This window comes from Littorina saxatilis, linkage group LG3 (genome assembly GCF_037325665.1).
Source record: "Littorina saxatilis isolate snail1 linkage group LG3, US_GU_Lsax_2.0, whole genome shotgun sequence".
NCBI lineage: Eukaryota > Metazoa > Mollusca > Gastropoda > Littorinimorpha > Littorinidae > Littorina > Littorina saxatilis.
The window spans coordinates 11555817-11569428 of NC_090247.1; the positions used below are offsets into that span (position 1 = coordinate 11555817).

The 13612-nt window shown below is 44.7% G+C and overlaps 1 protein-coding gene and 1 long non-coding RNA gene across 2 annotated transcripts in view; one reads left to right on the forward strand and one right to left on the reverse strand.

Moving 5' to 3' along the window:
- LOC138961621 (uncharacterized) overlaps positions 1 to 13612 on the reverse strand; it is a 177068-nt gene that overhangs the window by 21918 nt on the left and 141538 nt on the right. The window lies entirely within an intron of this gene.
- The window catches only part of LOC138961620 (uncharacterized), a 62674-nt gene continuing 61657 nt past the window's right edge, over positions 12596 to 13612 (forward strand). The window contains exons 1-2 of the mRNA XM_070333293.1: positions 12596 to 12700; positions 12953 to 13127. Of these exons, the coding sequence (XP_070189394.1) occupies positions 12642 to 12700; positions 12953 to 13127 (234 nt within the window). The 5' untranslated portion in view covers positions 12596 to 12641. The remainder of the gene's footprint in view (positions 12701 to 12952; positions 13128 to 13612) is intronic.

Consider the following 13612-nt stretch of genomic DNA (forward strand, 5'->3'; position numbering starts at 1 on the left):
TTGCGATTCTCTAGCCACTCCAGAAACCTTTTTCTGTCCAATCCCTGAAACATGTCAAAGGAAACAATTGAAAAACAACAACAACAATAACAGCAGACTGAATAATCTTTTTTTATTTTCCTTGTCTACTCCACTAGTCAAAACTGGGGGGTGGGCATTTACTGGGTATTATACCCTGTCTCTGTCTGTCTGTCTGTTTTTTTGTCTCTGTCTATCTGTCTGTTTTTTTGTCTCTGTCTGTCTGTCTGTTTGTTGTCTCTGTCTGTCTGTTTTTTGTCTCTGTCTGTCTGTCTGTCTGTCTGTTTTTTGTCTCTGTCTGTCTGTTTTTTTTGTCTCTGTCTGTCTGTCTGTTTTTTTGTCTCTGTCTGTCTGTTTTTTTGTCTCTGTCTGTCTGTCTGTTTTTTTGTCTCTGTCTGTCTGTTTTTTTGTCTCTGTCTGTCTGTTTTTTTGTCTCTGTCTGTCTGTCTGTTTTTTTGTCTCTGTCTGTCTGTCTGTTTTTTTGTCTCTGTCTGTCTGTCTGTTTTTTTGTCTCTGTCTGTTTTTTTTGTCTGTGTCTGTCTGTTTTTTTGTCTCTGCATACCGTGTGTTTTCGCCCGGTGTGCGGCGTATTCGTGAACACTTTTTGCTGCTTTATGGCACGCAGAGCGAAACTCGCTAAGCAAATGCGTTGTCAGGTGATTACAGTTCGTAACAAACCTGAACTTGTGTTGTTCCTGTTCGCTGCGTATTATCTGATCTCACTAGGCCGGCGTGAACTGTGCTCTAAAACTGACAGTGTGTCACGGGTAGGGAATGTGTCAGAGAGCCCACTGCTTGGTAACTGCTTGACTTTAGATTCATAGTCACCATGGCCGTGCATCAAGGAGGCACAATGATTTCAAGTGGTAGCTACATTAACCCCTCCACCAGTGACTTTTTGATGTTGTGTGGGGACATAGAAACCAATCCTGGTCCTGACCCAAATGATTCAAGTGACAAACAGAACACAAATGACTTGATCATTCAACTTGGCGACACCCTGGGGTCGAGGTTAGATGACGTGTCGAGGGAGGTGAAAGTGATGTCAGGTAGCATGAAGACCATGTCCTCTCAACTAGAGGAGTTGAAAAGTGATCTCCACAAAAAGCAAGTAGAAATAAATGAGGTGAGGACCAGAACAAATAGCCTAGAACAAAAAGTCGCGACTCTGACGGACCAGCTGGAAATGTAAGGACAATATCATCATGTATGGCGTGACGGAGAAGGACGGCAAAGAAACTGAAGATGACACTCTGCGTACGGTGGTGGCCCTTCTCAACACTCACGACTCTTCAAAAACGTGGGTGCGTGAAGACTTTTCCTGCGTGTTTCGGCTGGGCAAGAGGGACGAGGGCCAGTCTCGGTCTCGCCCTGTGGTGGCCAAGCTCCTTCGAAACAGAGACAAACGCAACCTGATTTCCAGCAAGACGATGAGGCGGCGGCTGAAGGGCGACGGCGTGCGGCTCAACGACGACCTGACGGTGAAGCAGCGTGCTCAGCTGAGTGCGTTGCGCGTACTACAGGTGGGCGCGCCTCGTGCATTGGGTGCGCGAGCAGACCGACAACGCTGGCGGCGGCGGCGGCAACAAGCGTCCCGACCTTCAGGGGCGTTTCGGCGGCGGTGATCTCCGCTCCAGCTTCACCAAGTGGCACGACAACGACGACTGGCACGATAATGCCAGTCAAGATTGGGCTCCACCGCTGCGTCGTAGCTCGTGGGACCCCAGCGATAACGAGCGCGACAACGTGAACGCGGAGGTGGGGGCTAACTCTTCAAACAACTACAATCACAAGGACACGTCCGAACGCCGGACCCCGCCCCAATCTACTGGTCGCGGATGGCGTGGAAGGCGTACACCGAGCAACGGGCGCGGGGTCTGCGTTTCGGGCGACGGGAGCAGCGACGACGTTCTTCGCGGTTTCGGCCGTGGGTCTCCGCGGGGTGGCAGATCAGGCGTCGGCTCGCAGTCTTCACTGATCCCTGACAACGAGGAGCAGGGGTCTGCCTCATCTCGTCCATGCACTCGACTCCAGATGCGCTCCATCAACTCCTACTTCGGCAGCGGTGCGGGCGGCCGTCAGCTGTCTCAGCGTCATTCTGGCGACGCTTCTACCGGTGATCGTTGACGGCCGCTCGCTGATGTAGGCGATCGTGCGTGTAGGCATGGTGCGCCTGTGAATAGGCTTTGTGGTAGTTCAGTGAATGCAACCGGAAATGGGTTGCCTGTGAATAGGCGCTGTGGTAGTCCTGTTGCTAGCACACCAGTGAACGTTGCAAGAAGAAATGATGCGCCTGCGAACAGGCGTTGTGATAGTCATGTTGCCCAACAACCAGTGTGCGATGCAATCGTAAATGATGTGCGTGTGAATGGGCTCCGTGATGAGCTTTATGGTGTTGCTAGTCAACCTGTGATTAGCGAAAGCACAAATGATGGCAATGTGAATCATAACCCACCGCAGCTGCGTATCTTGAACTGGAACATTGAGGGCCTGACTAGAAAGCTTAGTGAAGCGGATTTTATGCAATATGTCACCAGTTTCGATATTGCGTGTTTCACAGAAACATTTCTTGAGTTTAGAACCCCCTTAGATTGCTTTTCCGACTTTGTGCAATTCCTTAGTCCCGCCGTTAAGGTTTCTAGACAAGCTCGTGGCTGTGGTGGTGTGATGATTATGGTAAAACGGAAGCTTGAAAAGCATGTAACGTTGCTTGATGATTCACAAAATAATATGATTTGGTTGAAGATCGACAAACCTGTGTTTGGTGGCGATAGAGACGTCGTATTTTGTGCTGTGTACGCATGCCCGTACGATTCTCCCTACTATCAGCAGGAACATGTTACAGTGAATTCCACTATTATCATTACGGAACAGTGCTTGTTGAATTACATTGAACAGTTTGATGACTCATGCTATTTTCTGATGTGTGGCGATTTTAATGCCCGTACGAAAAATCTCAATGCCACCTTAGATGATGAAGATGGCGATGTTCAGTCAGTCGTACAGTCAGAGCTTTACGGTTCACGCCAGTCAGAAGACCTTGTAGTAAACATGTTTGGTAACTTGTTGCTTGAAATGTGTGCAACGTGTAATTTAACCATTTTGAACGGCACCTGTCAAGGTGATTTGAAAGGAAGCTTTACCTATGTGTGTTCTTCTGGCTGTAGTACCGTAGACTACTTTCTGGCATCCAAAGAGCTTAATGTTGGCCAAGCCCATCTCGAGGTGGCGGAGAGATTTGAATCCAAACATTTACCTGTCGAACTAATGTTTTTCAGAGATGACCGTGACAAAAAGAAATCTACAACAGGTTCTATTGAAAAGCTTATGTGGGATGAGTCGAAGAAGTCCGTGTTCGTTGAAGCAGTAAGCAGTGCTCAGTTTGAAACTGTTGTTGTAGAAGCTACAGTGATGTTGCCTGACTCTGTCAGGCATGGGAATTGAAAATTGTAAATACGGCGGAAAATGTATAACTGAAGACAGCATCAAGTCGACGGCGCGAAGCGCCTATTCTTACTAGGGGGGTCCGGGGGCATGCCCCCCCGGAAAAAAATTTCTCCAAAGAACCCAGATGGTGCAATCTGGTGTCATCTGAGCTCCAAGCTGTACAGTGGAACCCCTCTCTAGCAACCTTGAAAATGTTGACAAAAATCGGTCCTTATTGAGGGGGGTCCTTACAGAGGGAGGCGGCGGGGTCAGGGGGCCACAAAGAAAGTCAGATTTTCTTAAAAAAATAAAACAGAGAAGTTTGAGTTGCTGACGACCGTTTCCTCAAGCAAACTGCTTCGATTTCATGTTTGACATTGTCCATGGTGTCCACCAGTTCTGGTGCATGCATGTACTACCCTGGCCAAGTTTCCTCTCAAGACATCAAATAGACCGCCCCATAGGTTAAACTCGGTCACTGACCCGGGTGCAGGAAATGTTTCCTCTCTCAGATATGAAAGGGGAACCACCTCTCATAGCTAAAACTGGGTCTATGACCCCAGGGAAGAAGGTCAGTGTCTATAAACAAGGCCACCCAGCTATCACAATGTGTGTGTGTGTGTGTGTGTGTGTGTGTGTGTGTGTGTGTGTGTGTGTGTGTGTGTGTGTGTGTGTGTGTGTGTGTGAACGCTTGTCAGTATATGTATACGTCTGTCCAGCTTTCGTGTTCGCGTTTTAAAAAGTGTGTGTGTGTGAGAGAGAGAGAGAGAGAGAGAGAGAGAGAGAGAGAGAGACAGACAGACAGACAGACAGACAGACAGCCTACAGACAAAACTGATGAATTAAAATTAGTAAATTCCGCAACCTATTTGCTCAGTAACAAAAACGCAAGTAAAAATTTCGTTTTTAAATTACCTTAAATTATCTGAGCACAATAAAAGATAATTTTGCTCCAGTGTATATTCTTTATTTTCTTTTTACAAAGGCTCACCAGTAAGAATTGCCTCCTTAAGTTACTTTCCCATGATTTTTAAAAAAAGTATATAAAAAAAGAAGAAGAAAATACTCAACGCATCGATTTTTCTTCGATTTGTGGGTAAGCGGTTTGGGTACCAGCCCAGCTCCAACCCTTACTTAAATTTGGTAAATATAGTTCGAAGAATACGATCAGCACAATGACATGGAGAAACACTGAAACAGATGCGCAAAGTTCAGATCTAGAGCGGTGTTCTTCGCTTGACTTGAGCCAAAATCTGTTCTTCTTCTGCCGTATAAAATCGAAGGAAAATCAAAAAATTCAGGAGCACTGTGCTTCACTTGAGCAAAAAACACCCACCTGGCAAACGTTGATTGTCCTTCAGAGAAGAGCACGTTTCAATGTGCTTCTTCCTGCGGAGATGGTCTGTTAGTGCTGGAAGTCCCCGACTGGCATACGAAACGTAGGTGTTGCAGACGGTGCACCATGCTGAACCTCGGACATCAATTTTTCTAAATCGGGTTCCGACACGCTGTTTGTCTCCATTCACTTTCACTACAGCCGACACCCACTCCCACTTCCATTTGTTCGCGCATCCAGTGTCATCGAAATTCTGACCACGTTGTACAACACGCGCGACCGACATTTTCACTGGTACACTGCGAATCCTATAGCGTGCCCGCGAATCAACAGCGAGCGGTTTCACTCAAAGTTCAAGTAACTGGGGCGGGCGGTAGCAGTGCGTGAACAAAGTACGGAAAGTTCTCGCGGGCTTTTGCGCAAAGGCAAAAGTAACCGGTGCTTTATTTGTGTGCCTCCCCCCTTTATTTTTTCGGCGGACACTTTTGCTTTTTCGGCGGAACAAAAAAACAAAATCGGCGGAAATCCGCCGTTCGGCGGACAATTCCCATGCCTGCTCTGTAGACTCGATCTGCAGTTGACTGTCTAACGGCAGGCCTGTTACAGGCTGCAACCTGTATGAAGCGTAAAATCTACACTGGCCAGCGCCAGAGTAAGTGGTTTGACAGAGACTGTAAAACGGCCAGAGATGAGACTAGGAAATGGTGGCGTTTGTTTCGCAGAGCAAAATGTACTCAAAATAAAACGGCACACAGGCTGAGATATGTAGAAAACAGAAAATCCTACAGGTTTTTATTAACATCTAAAAGACAATCTTTTAAACAAAATAAACTTGCTGCTCTTGCCGAAAAAGCAAAAGACTCTAAACTCTTTTGGAGCGAACTTAAGTCCATTCGACAGTCGGCTGGTAAAACCCCAGATATTACTAGTGAACAGTGGTTCACTCATTTTAAGAATGTTTTTAGTGCTGATCTAGGTAACACTCAGGCTGGTAACAAAATGTGGCCGATCGTACCAAAACAAAAGGAGTCTTGATCGCCATGTGTGCAAGAATGCACCAATACCTGTTCTTGTCTGCACAACTTGTGGCGGCACATTTCCATCGGCACATATCGAAGGCTATGTTGTTACAGCTCCACAGGCTATGTTCAAACAGCATCACAGGCTATGTTGATACAGCATCACAGGCTATGTTGATACAGCATCACAGGTTATGTTCAAACAGCATCATGGGCTATGTTGATACAGCATCACAGGCTATGTTGATACAGCATCACAGGCTATGTTCAAACAGCATCATAGGCTATGTTGATACAGCATCACAGGCTATGTTGATACAGCATCACAGGCTATGTTCAAACAGCACCAAAAGGCTATGCTGATACAGCATCACAGGCTATGTTGATACAGCATCACAGACTATGTTGACACAGCATCAAACAGCATCATAGGCTATGTTGATACAGCATCACAGGCTATGTTGATACAGCATCACAGGCTATGTTGATACAGCATCACAGGCTATATTGATACAGCATCACAGGCTATGTTCAAACAGCATCACAGCCTATGTTGATACAGCATCACAGGCTATGTTCAAATGGCACCACAGGCTATGTTGATACAGCACCACAGGCTATGTTGATTCTTTCTTTATTTGGTGCTTAACGTCTTTTTCAACCACGAAGGGTTATATCGCGACGGGGCTATGCTGATACAGCATCACCGGCTATATTGATACAGCACCACAGGTTATGTTCAAATGGCATCACAAGCTATGTTGATACAGCATCACCGACGATGTTGATACAGCTCCACAGGCTATGTTGATACAGCTCCACAGGCTATGTTGATACAGCTCCACAGGCTATGTTGATACAGCTCCACAGGCTATGTTACAGCATCACAGGCTATGCTGATACAGCATCACCGGCTATATTGATACAGCACCACAGGCTATGTTGATACAGCTCCACAGGCAATGTTGATACAGCATCACAGGCTATATTGATACAGCACCACAGGCTATATTGATACAGCATCACAGGCTATGTTGAAACAGCTCCACAGGCTATGTTGAAACAGCTCCACAGGCTATATTGATGCAGCAACGCTATGTTGATAAGTTAGAGCACGCTCAGAGTTGACAATAAAAATCCCTTTAAATTTGGGTACCTACAAGGAGCGACGTGATGACGTGACTTGGATGACTTTGCCTTAATTGGTACTTCTTTTCATCGGTCGTCAAACAAGATCGGGATAGATGCAGAAGAAGGCCCACTCTGTCATACATAATGAAGCAACAGGAATTCGGAGCGTTTCACGATTTGGTTCAAAAACTTTCAGTGCAGGTTTGCAGGTCTTGAAGAACTGTTTGTTACACTTTCTACCTTACACCTTATTTAGTATATTTAGTATAAAGTGTGTCTAGTTTGTTCGAGTGTTTTTAGTCGGTGCTGTTACGCTTCTGTCAAGTTGTAGAACCAGAATAGCTATTATCTTCAAACACACAATACCCCCTTCCACACACAGAAAACTACATCTCCCATCAGAGAGAAAGTGAATTTAGCAATAGATAGAATGTTTGTAGTTCAAATTGAAACCGACAAAAATGATTTCAGATCTGCTATGCAGTTATTGTGACCGAGTTTGTTTTTCCGTTGCTTGTTTTTTTATCAGTGCGAATGTGTCTGCGTTTGTGCAGAAGTTGTACGGCGGAACAGGGCAAGTTAGTTAGTTGTTGCTTTTTGGGTCCAGCGGACCATTATAGGCCAAGTCAGGACCCCACAAGTAACTCGAAGGAAACATAAAAGCTAAATCGAAACCCAACGTGTCAAGGATTTTTTAAATTAAAATCTTAAACTAAAGGCCAGACTCCTTTAAAAATCCAAAGAGAGCTGCAGAGCTGACCTCCGTAAAAATATGTTTCAAGCTAGAGGTGTGAGGAGCATATGGGCTGCAAGACACAGACATGCGGTCTGTTTGTTGCCAAGAACCACTCCTTTCTTGGAAGTACACCAGACAGAATTGTGAGCGAGACCATTCTTTTAGAGGTGAAGTGTCCCTACACTGCCAGAAACAAGATGGTGCCAGTGCAGACTGTGTCATACTTGTGTGTGGGTTAAGATGGTGGGTTCCAGCTGAAGCAAAATCACGACTATTTTTTTCAAGTTCAGGGACAAATGTTTTGTGTGGGTCCTCATGTTCAGGAAGTGCAAATCCCTTTGCTTTGTTGCAGTTCACTACACAACACTTGTTCGGCATTCTTCCGCAAAATATTATCTCTGCCAACGCTCAGTTCCGGACCAACTGCTGCCACGCCTGCGCCAACGCTCAGTTCTCGACCAACTGCTGCCACGCCCGCGACAACGCTCAGTTCTCGACCAACTGCTGCCACGCCTGCGCCAACGCTCAGTTCTCGACCAACTGCTGCCACGCCTGCGCCAACGCTCAGTTCTCGACCAACTGCTGCCACGCCCGCGACAACGCTCAGTTCTCGACCAACTGCTGCCACGCCCGCGACAACGCTCAGTTCTCGACCAACTGCTGCCACGCCCGCGACAACGCTCAGTTCTCGACCAACTGCTGCCACGCCTGCGCCAACGCTCAGTTCTCGACCAACTGCTGCCACGCCCGCGACAACGCTCAGTTCTCGACCAACTGCTGCCACGTCTGAGCCAACGCAGATGGTCGAACCAAGCATTTGTGCCAGGGTTGGCATTATGGAGATTCACACAGATATGTGCTATCAAAAGGTGTTAGGCTCCAAGCCAGCTAGGCCTACCGTGCACCCCCCTCAGGATCCAGCTTCAGTAGGCTAGATATATTCATTGGGGTCTACTGAACACGTTTTGACAAGTTCGCCACGAAAAAACTCATTCCCACTACTACTTATGCCCCTTTGTTTAAGGGTACCCCCTCGAACGCTAAATTTATCTGTGAAATCACAACAATGCACAGCTGCAATGAATGAACAGAGAACCCTTTTTTTGAAATCAAAACAGTTAAGTTGATCATTAATCTTGTAAAAAATACCTATTACAGTGTTCAGTGTTTGATAGGTTGGCTGTAGTGATGCTTGATAGGCGCGAACCGTCATTTTCACAGTACGCAAAGCTTGTCAACTTTGATGAGTAAAAGGTTTCAACAAATTTGGGTTCTCTGTTTCCTTTTTTAGAAACTACAATGCCTTTTGATAATTTCAAGCCACATTTGGAATTCCTGGGAGGATTTGTTGCGACACCAGATGAGATATTTCTCCCCTACCCCCTAAACGTGAAATTTTAGGAAAATGTCAAAAAACATTTTTCTTCAAATATTCATGATAACTTCTCACTGTTTTCCAATCAAATAACAAAAGTAAATAACAAAAGTAATCACATTGACGACCAAAACAGTTCATTTATCCATCTTTTAACAGAACTACAACATTATTATTGTCTTTTCAAGACTGAAATGTAAAACATAAAACAAAATGTTCAGATATAGACATCTATTCTAACTGTCTCTTACATATAGTGCTCTTGCTTCATAGTTTCCATATACAAGGTAGATTAACATAAGAAAGACAATCTAAGAACTAATGTTTCTTCAGGTAAGTGCAGAATGTTTGCTCATAATGCAAATGTCTTATGAATCAATTTTAGCTTTATAGAAATAACATGAAAAAGTCTTTGCAAAGAACTCTGTAAACTTTTTCTTTCAAACACACACACACACACACACACACACACACACACACACACACACACACACACACACACACACACACACACACGATCAATCTTAGACTGTTTTAAGAGCAAGAAAGTCAAGTTCACAGGACAAGTTAGTCCGATTCACAGCCAGATTCAGATTCAAGTGAATCGTCCAGTCCATTATGGAACAGTGGTGCCTCCGCCTCTGCTTCATCGTGGACCTCACTGAGCAGGCTATGAATAACTGTCTGTGGGAGAACCAACTCTTCATTTTCTTCAGTCCACAGAGGCTCAAGGATTCCATTCTAACTGTCCCTTACATATAATGCTCTTGCTTCATAGTTTCCATATTAAAGATAAATTAACATAAGATTTAAAAACACAATCTAAGAAATGTAAAAGACAATCTCTTCATGTAAGTGCAGAATGTTTGCTCATCAATGCAAATGTCTTATGAGTCAATTAATTTTCAGCTTTATAGAAATAACATGAAAAAGTCATTGCACAGAATTTCAAAGAAAAGTTGTGCCTCTTCCTCCTTCTCTCCTTCCTTGTGAACCTCTTTGAGCAGGCTATCAATAATTGTCTGCGAGAGAACCAACTCTTCATTTTCTTCAGTCCAAAGAGGCTTAAGGATTCCATTGTTCAGCATCCTTCTATGACCATCAGCGGGGTTGGGAATCTCTGGGAGTGGCAGGTGAGCGCGCTTCCATGTGGCTGTCTGGTAGTTAGCCCTTCTTGCATGTTGTTTGAGGCTTTTGTGGCAGGGCAGAAATGTGAGCAATGTGATTTCTCCTAGCCGGCCAGCATAATGCAAGAGAATGAAGAACACGTCGCTGTCTGGGCTCTTTGTTTGATGGTCTTCTAGCCTTTGTGAATGGCTCAGGTACCAACAAGGCAGTTTCGACAGAAATGCTTGCAAGTCTGTGAGTTCTTGCAAAGACAACAGATTTCGTCTGGAGCACAGATGAGGGGTTCTGGAGACAGCATGAAGAGACCGGGTGACTGGGCAGCCTTCTTGTCAAATGACGGGAAAAAAGTCGCAATTCATAAGATTTCTGTTGGAGGTTTGGAGCAGGGATGCCATGGCAGACAAACTCAAAGGCAGGAATGTTGTTCTGGTCAGCGAGGGCAAGGCATACACGCTCACGTCATCTGGTGGCATCAAGACAGAAAGGTAACTACTGAATGATCTCACATCCAGCCAAGAAGAAACGGACTCAAGAATCATCGTGTACTGCCAGTGTGGCCTTCAAAAAGGCTACAAGACCATCAAAGTAAAGAGTCCATACAGCGACATGTTCTTCATTCTCTTGCATTATGCTGGCCAGCTAGGAAAAATCACATTGCTCTTTGACACGGGCAAAACAAATAGGTAACGTTTGCTCATTATTGCTGCCCTTGCAGAAGAACTCCCGCGACCTCACTGTTCCGTCTTGCTTTCTCTCCTCGCCTTTACTGGCTGTGACTCAGTCAGCGCCTTCTATGCCACAAAAGCCCCAAACAACATGCAAGAAGGGCCAACTACCAGACAGCCACATGGAAGCGCGCTCACCTGCCACTCCCAGAGATTCCCAAACCCACTGATAGTCATGGAAGGATGCTGAACAATGGAATCCTTAAGCCTCTTTGGACTGAAGAAAATGAAGAGTTGGTTCTTTCACAGACAATTGTTGATAGCTTGCTCACCGAGGTTCACGAGGAAGGATAGAAGGAGAAGGAGGCAACACTGTTCCTTAATGGACTGGACGATTCACTTGAATATGAATCTGACTGTGAATCGGACGAACTTGTCCTTTCTTGCTCCAAAAACAGTCTTAAGATTGTGTGTGTGCGTGTGCGTGTGCGTGTGTGTGTGAAAGAAAAGTTGACAGAGTTTTTTGCAATGACTTTTTCATGTTAATTCAAAAAGCTAAAATTGATTCATGAGACATTTGCATTCATGACTAAAATTCTGCACTTACATGAAGAAACATTAGTTCTTAGATTGTCTTTCTTATGTTAATCTACCTTGTATATGGAAACTATGAAGCAAGAGCACTATATGTAAGAGACAGTTAGAATTGATGTCTATATCTGAACATTTTGTTTTATTTTTTACATTTTAGTCTTAAAAAGACAATGATAATGTTGTAGTTCTGTTAAAAGATGGATAAATGAACTGTTTGGTCGTCAATGTGATTACTTTTGTTATTTGATTGGAAAACAGTGAGAAGTTATCATGAATATTTGAAGAAAGTTTTTTTTTGACATTTTCCTAAAATTTCACGTTTAGGGGGTAGGGGAGAAATATCTCATCTAGTGTCGCAACAAATCCTCTCAGGAATTCCAAATGTGGCTTGAAATTATCAAAAGGCATTGTAGTTTCTAAAAAATGAAACAGAGAACCCAAATTTGTTGAAACCTTTTACTCATCAAAGTTGACAAGCTTTGCGTACTGTGAAAATGACGGTTCGCGCCTATCAAGCATCACTACAGCCAACCTATCAAACACTGAACACTGTAATAGGTATTTTTTACAAGATTAATGATCAACTTAACTGTTTTAATTTCAAAAAAGCGGTTCTCTGTTCATTCATTGCAGCTGTGCATTGTTGTGATTTCACAGATAAATTTAGCGTTCGAGGGGGTACCCTTAAACAAAGGGACATAAGTAGTAGTGGGAATGAGTTTTTTCGTGGCGAACTTGTCAAAACGTGTTCAGTAGACCCCAATGAATATATCTAGCCTACTGAAGCTGGATCCTGAGGGGGGTGCACGGTAGGCCTAGCTGGCTTGGAGCCTATGTGTTTCCATGTAGTATTTTCTATTACAAACATGTCCCAAAACATACAGTTCAACGCAGCAGTGGTCCTGGTACAGCTCTGGCATACTTTTTGTCACCTGAGTAATTGGTCAGAATTAAGATTCATGTGTCCGGTCATATGTCCCTCTGATGGCTTCTTCTATGGGGTAAGGTGGTTCAGGGAGGGGCGGGGGTAACATAGGCTATTAATGTGAGCATTTGCTGTTCTTGTATAATGAAGTTTTAATTTGTCTTTTTATCGAACAAAAGGTGAAGGAAAACCAGGCCCGTGCGCACCAAAAACAGCAAGAGCTCTTTAAAAGGAGGGCTGCCAAAGTCTTTTGATCTTGAAGTGGGCCAACTGGTGCTGAAGAGCAATATGCGAGACGCAGGCCGAAAGGGGGGTGCCATGAATCCCTTGTGGATGGGACCTTACAGGTGAGCGATTGTTTCTCAAATATATGATATGCTGAGAAGCAGGAATGGCCAGGTCTTTCAAGAACAAATTGTCAGTAAGGCCTAGTGGCCTAATCCTTTTCTGCATGCTCTCCACAGATATGGATTATCCTGTGTTGCCTGTCAGCTCAAAATAGCAAGACTTGCGTTTAAAGGGAACTCTTTTAACTTTCTGGACTGGTGTGCCCGTTATAAGTGTTTGTCTCTATTTTCTGAATCATGATCTTGTTTCAGAATTCTGGATATCGACTCGCAGCAGACAATGCAGCTAATGAAGGAGGGGGGCACGGACCCCTTGAAAGTGCGAGTGGCGTACTGCCAGTTGAAGCCCGTCAGGGGAAGGGACTCCATCCACAGCCAACCATTGGAGATACCTGTGCCTTCTGATGAACCTGCAGGTACAGCTTCGGTACAGTTAATAATTGCTTAGGCACAGTTAATAATTGTCTACCTATACCCGTGTGACTTGGAATAATAGGCCGTGAAAGGTAAATATGCGCCGAAATGGCTGCAATTACTGGCCGTATAAAATTTCATCTCACACGGCATCACTGCAGAGCGCCTAGAACTGTACCCACGGAATATGCGCGATATAAGCGTCATTGATTGATTGATTGATCATAGAGGTGGGCAAGGACATGGGACCTATCTGAAGCTATCCGCCTACTCTTTCTCACCACACGCTTTTCATACAGGGACTCCACACTTGCTTGCTGCCTGACAATCACCTTGCTACTGACATTCACCATTCGCACTAAGACATTCCTGTTCTTCACACTCAGACCTCCATACCAGGACACAAAACCAAAAGTGATGACAGACTCGATGAAAGAGCGGTAGAAAGTTTGAAGGATAGAAGGGTTCATTCAACTTCCTAAGTTTCTGAAGGCAGTA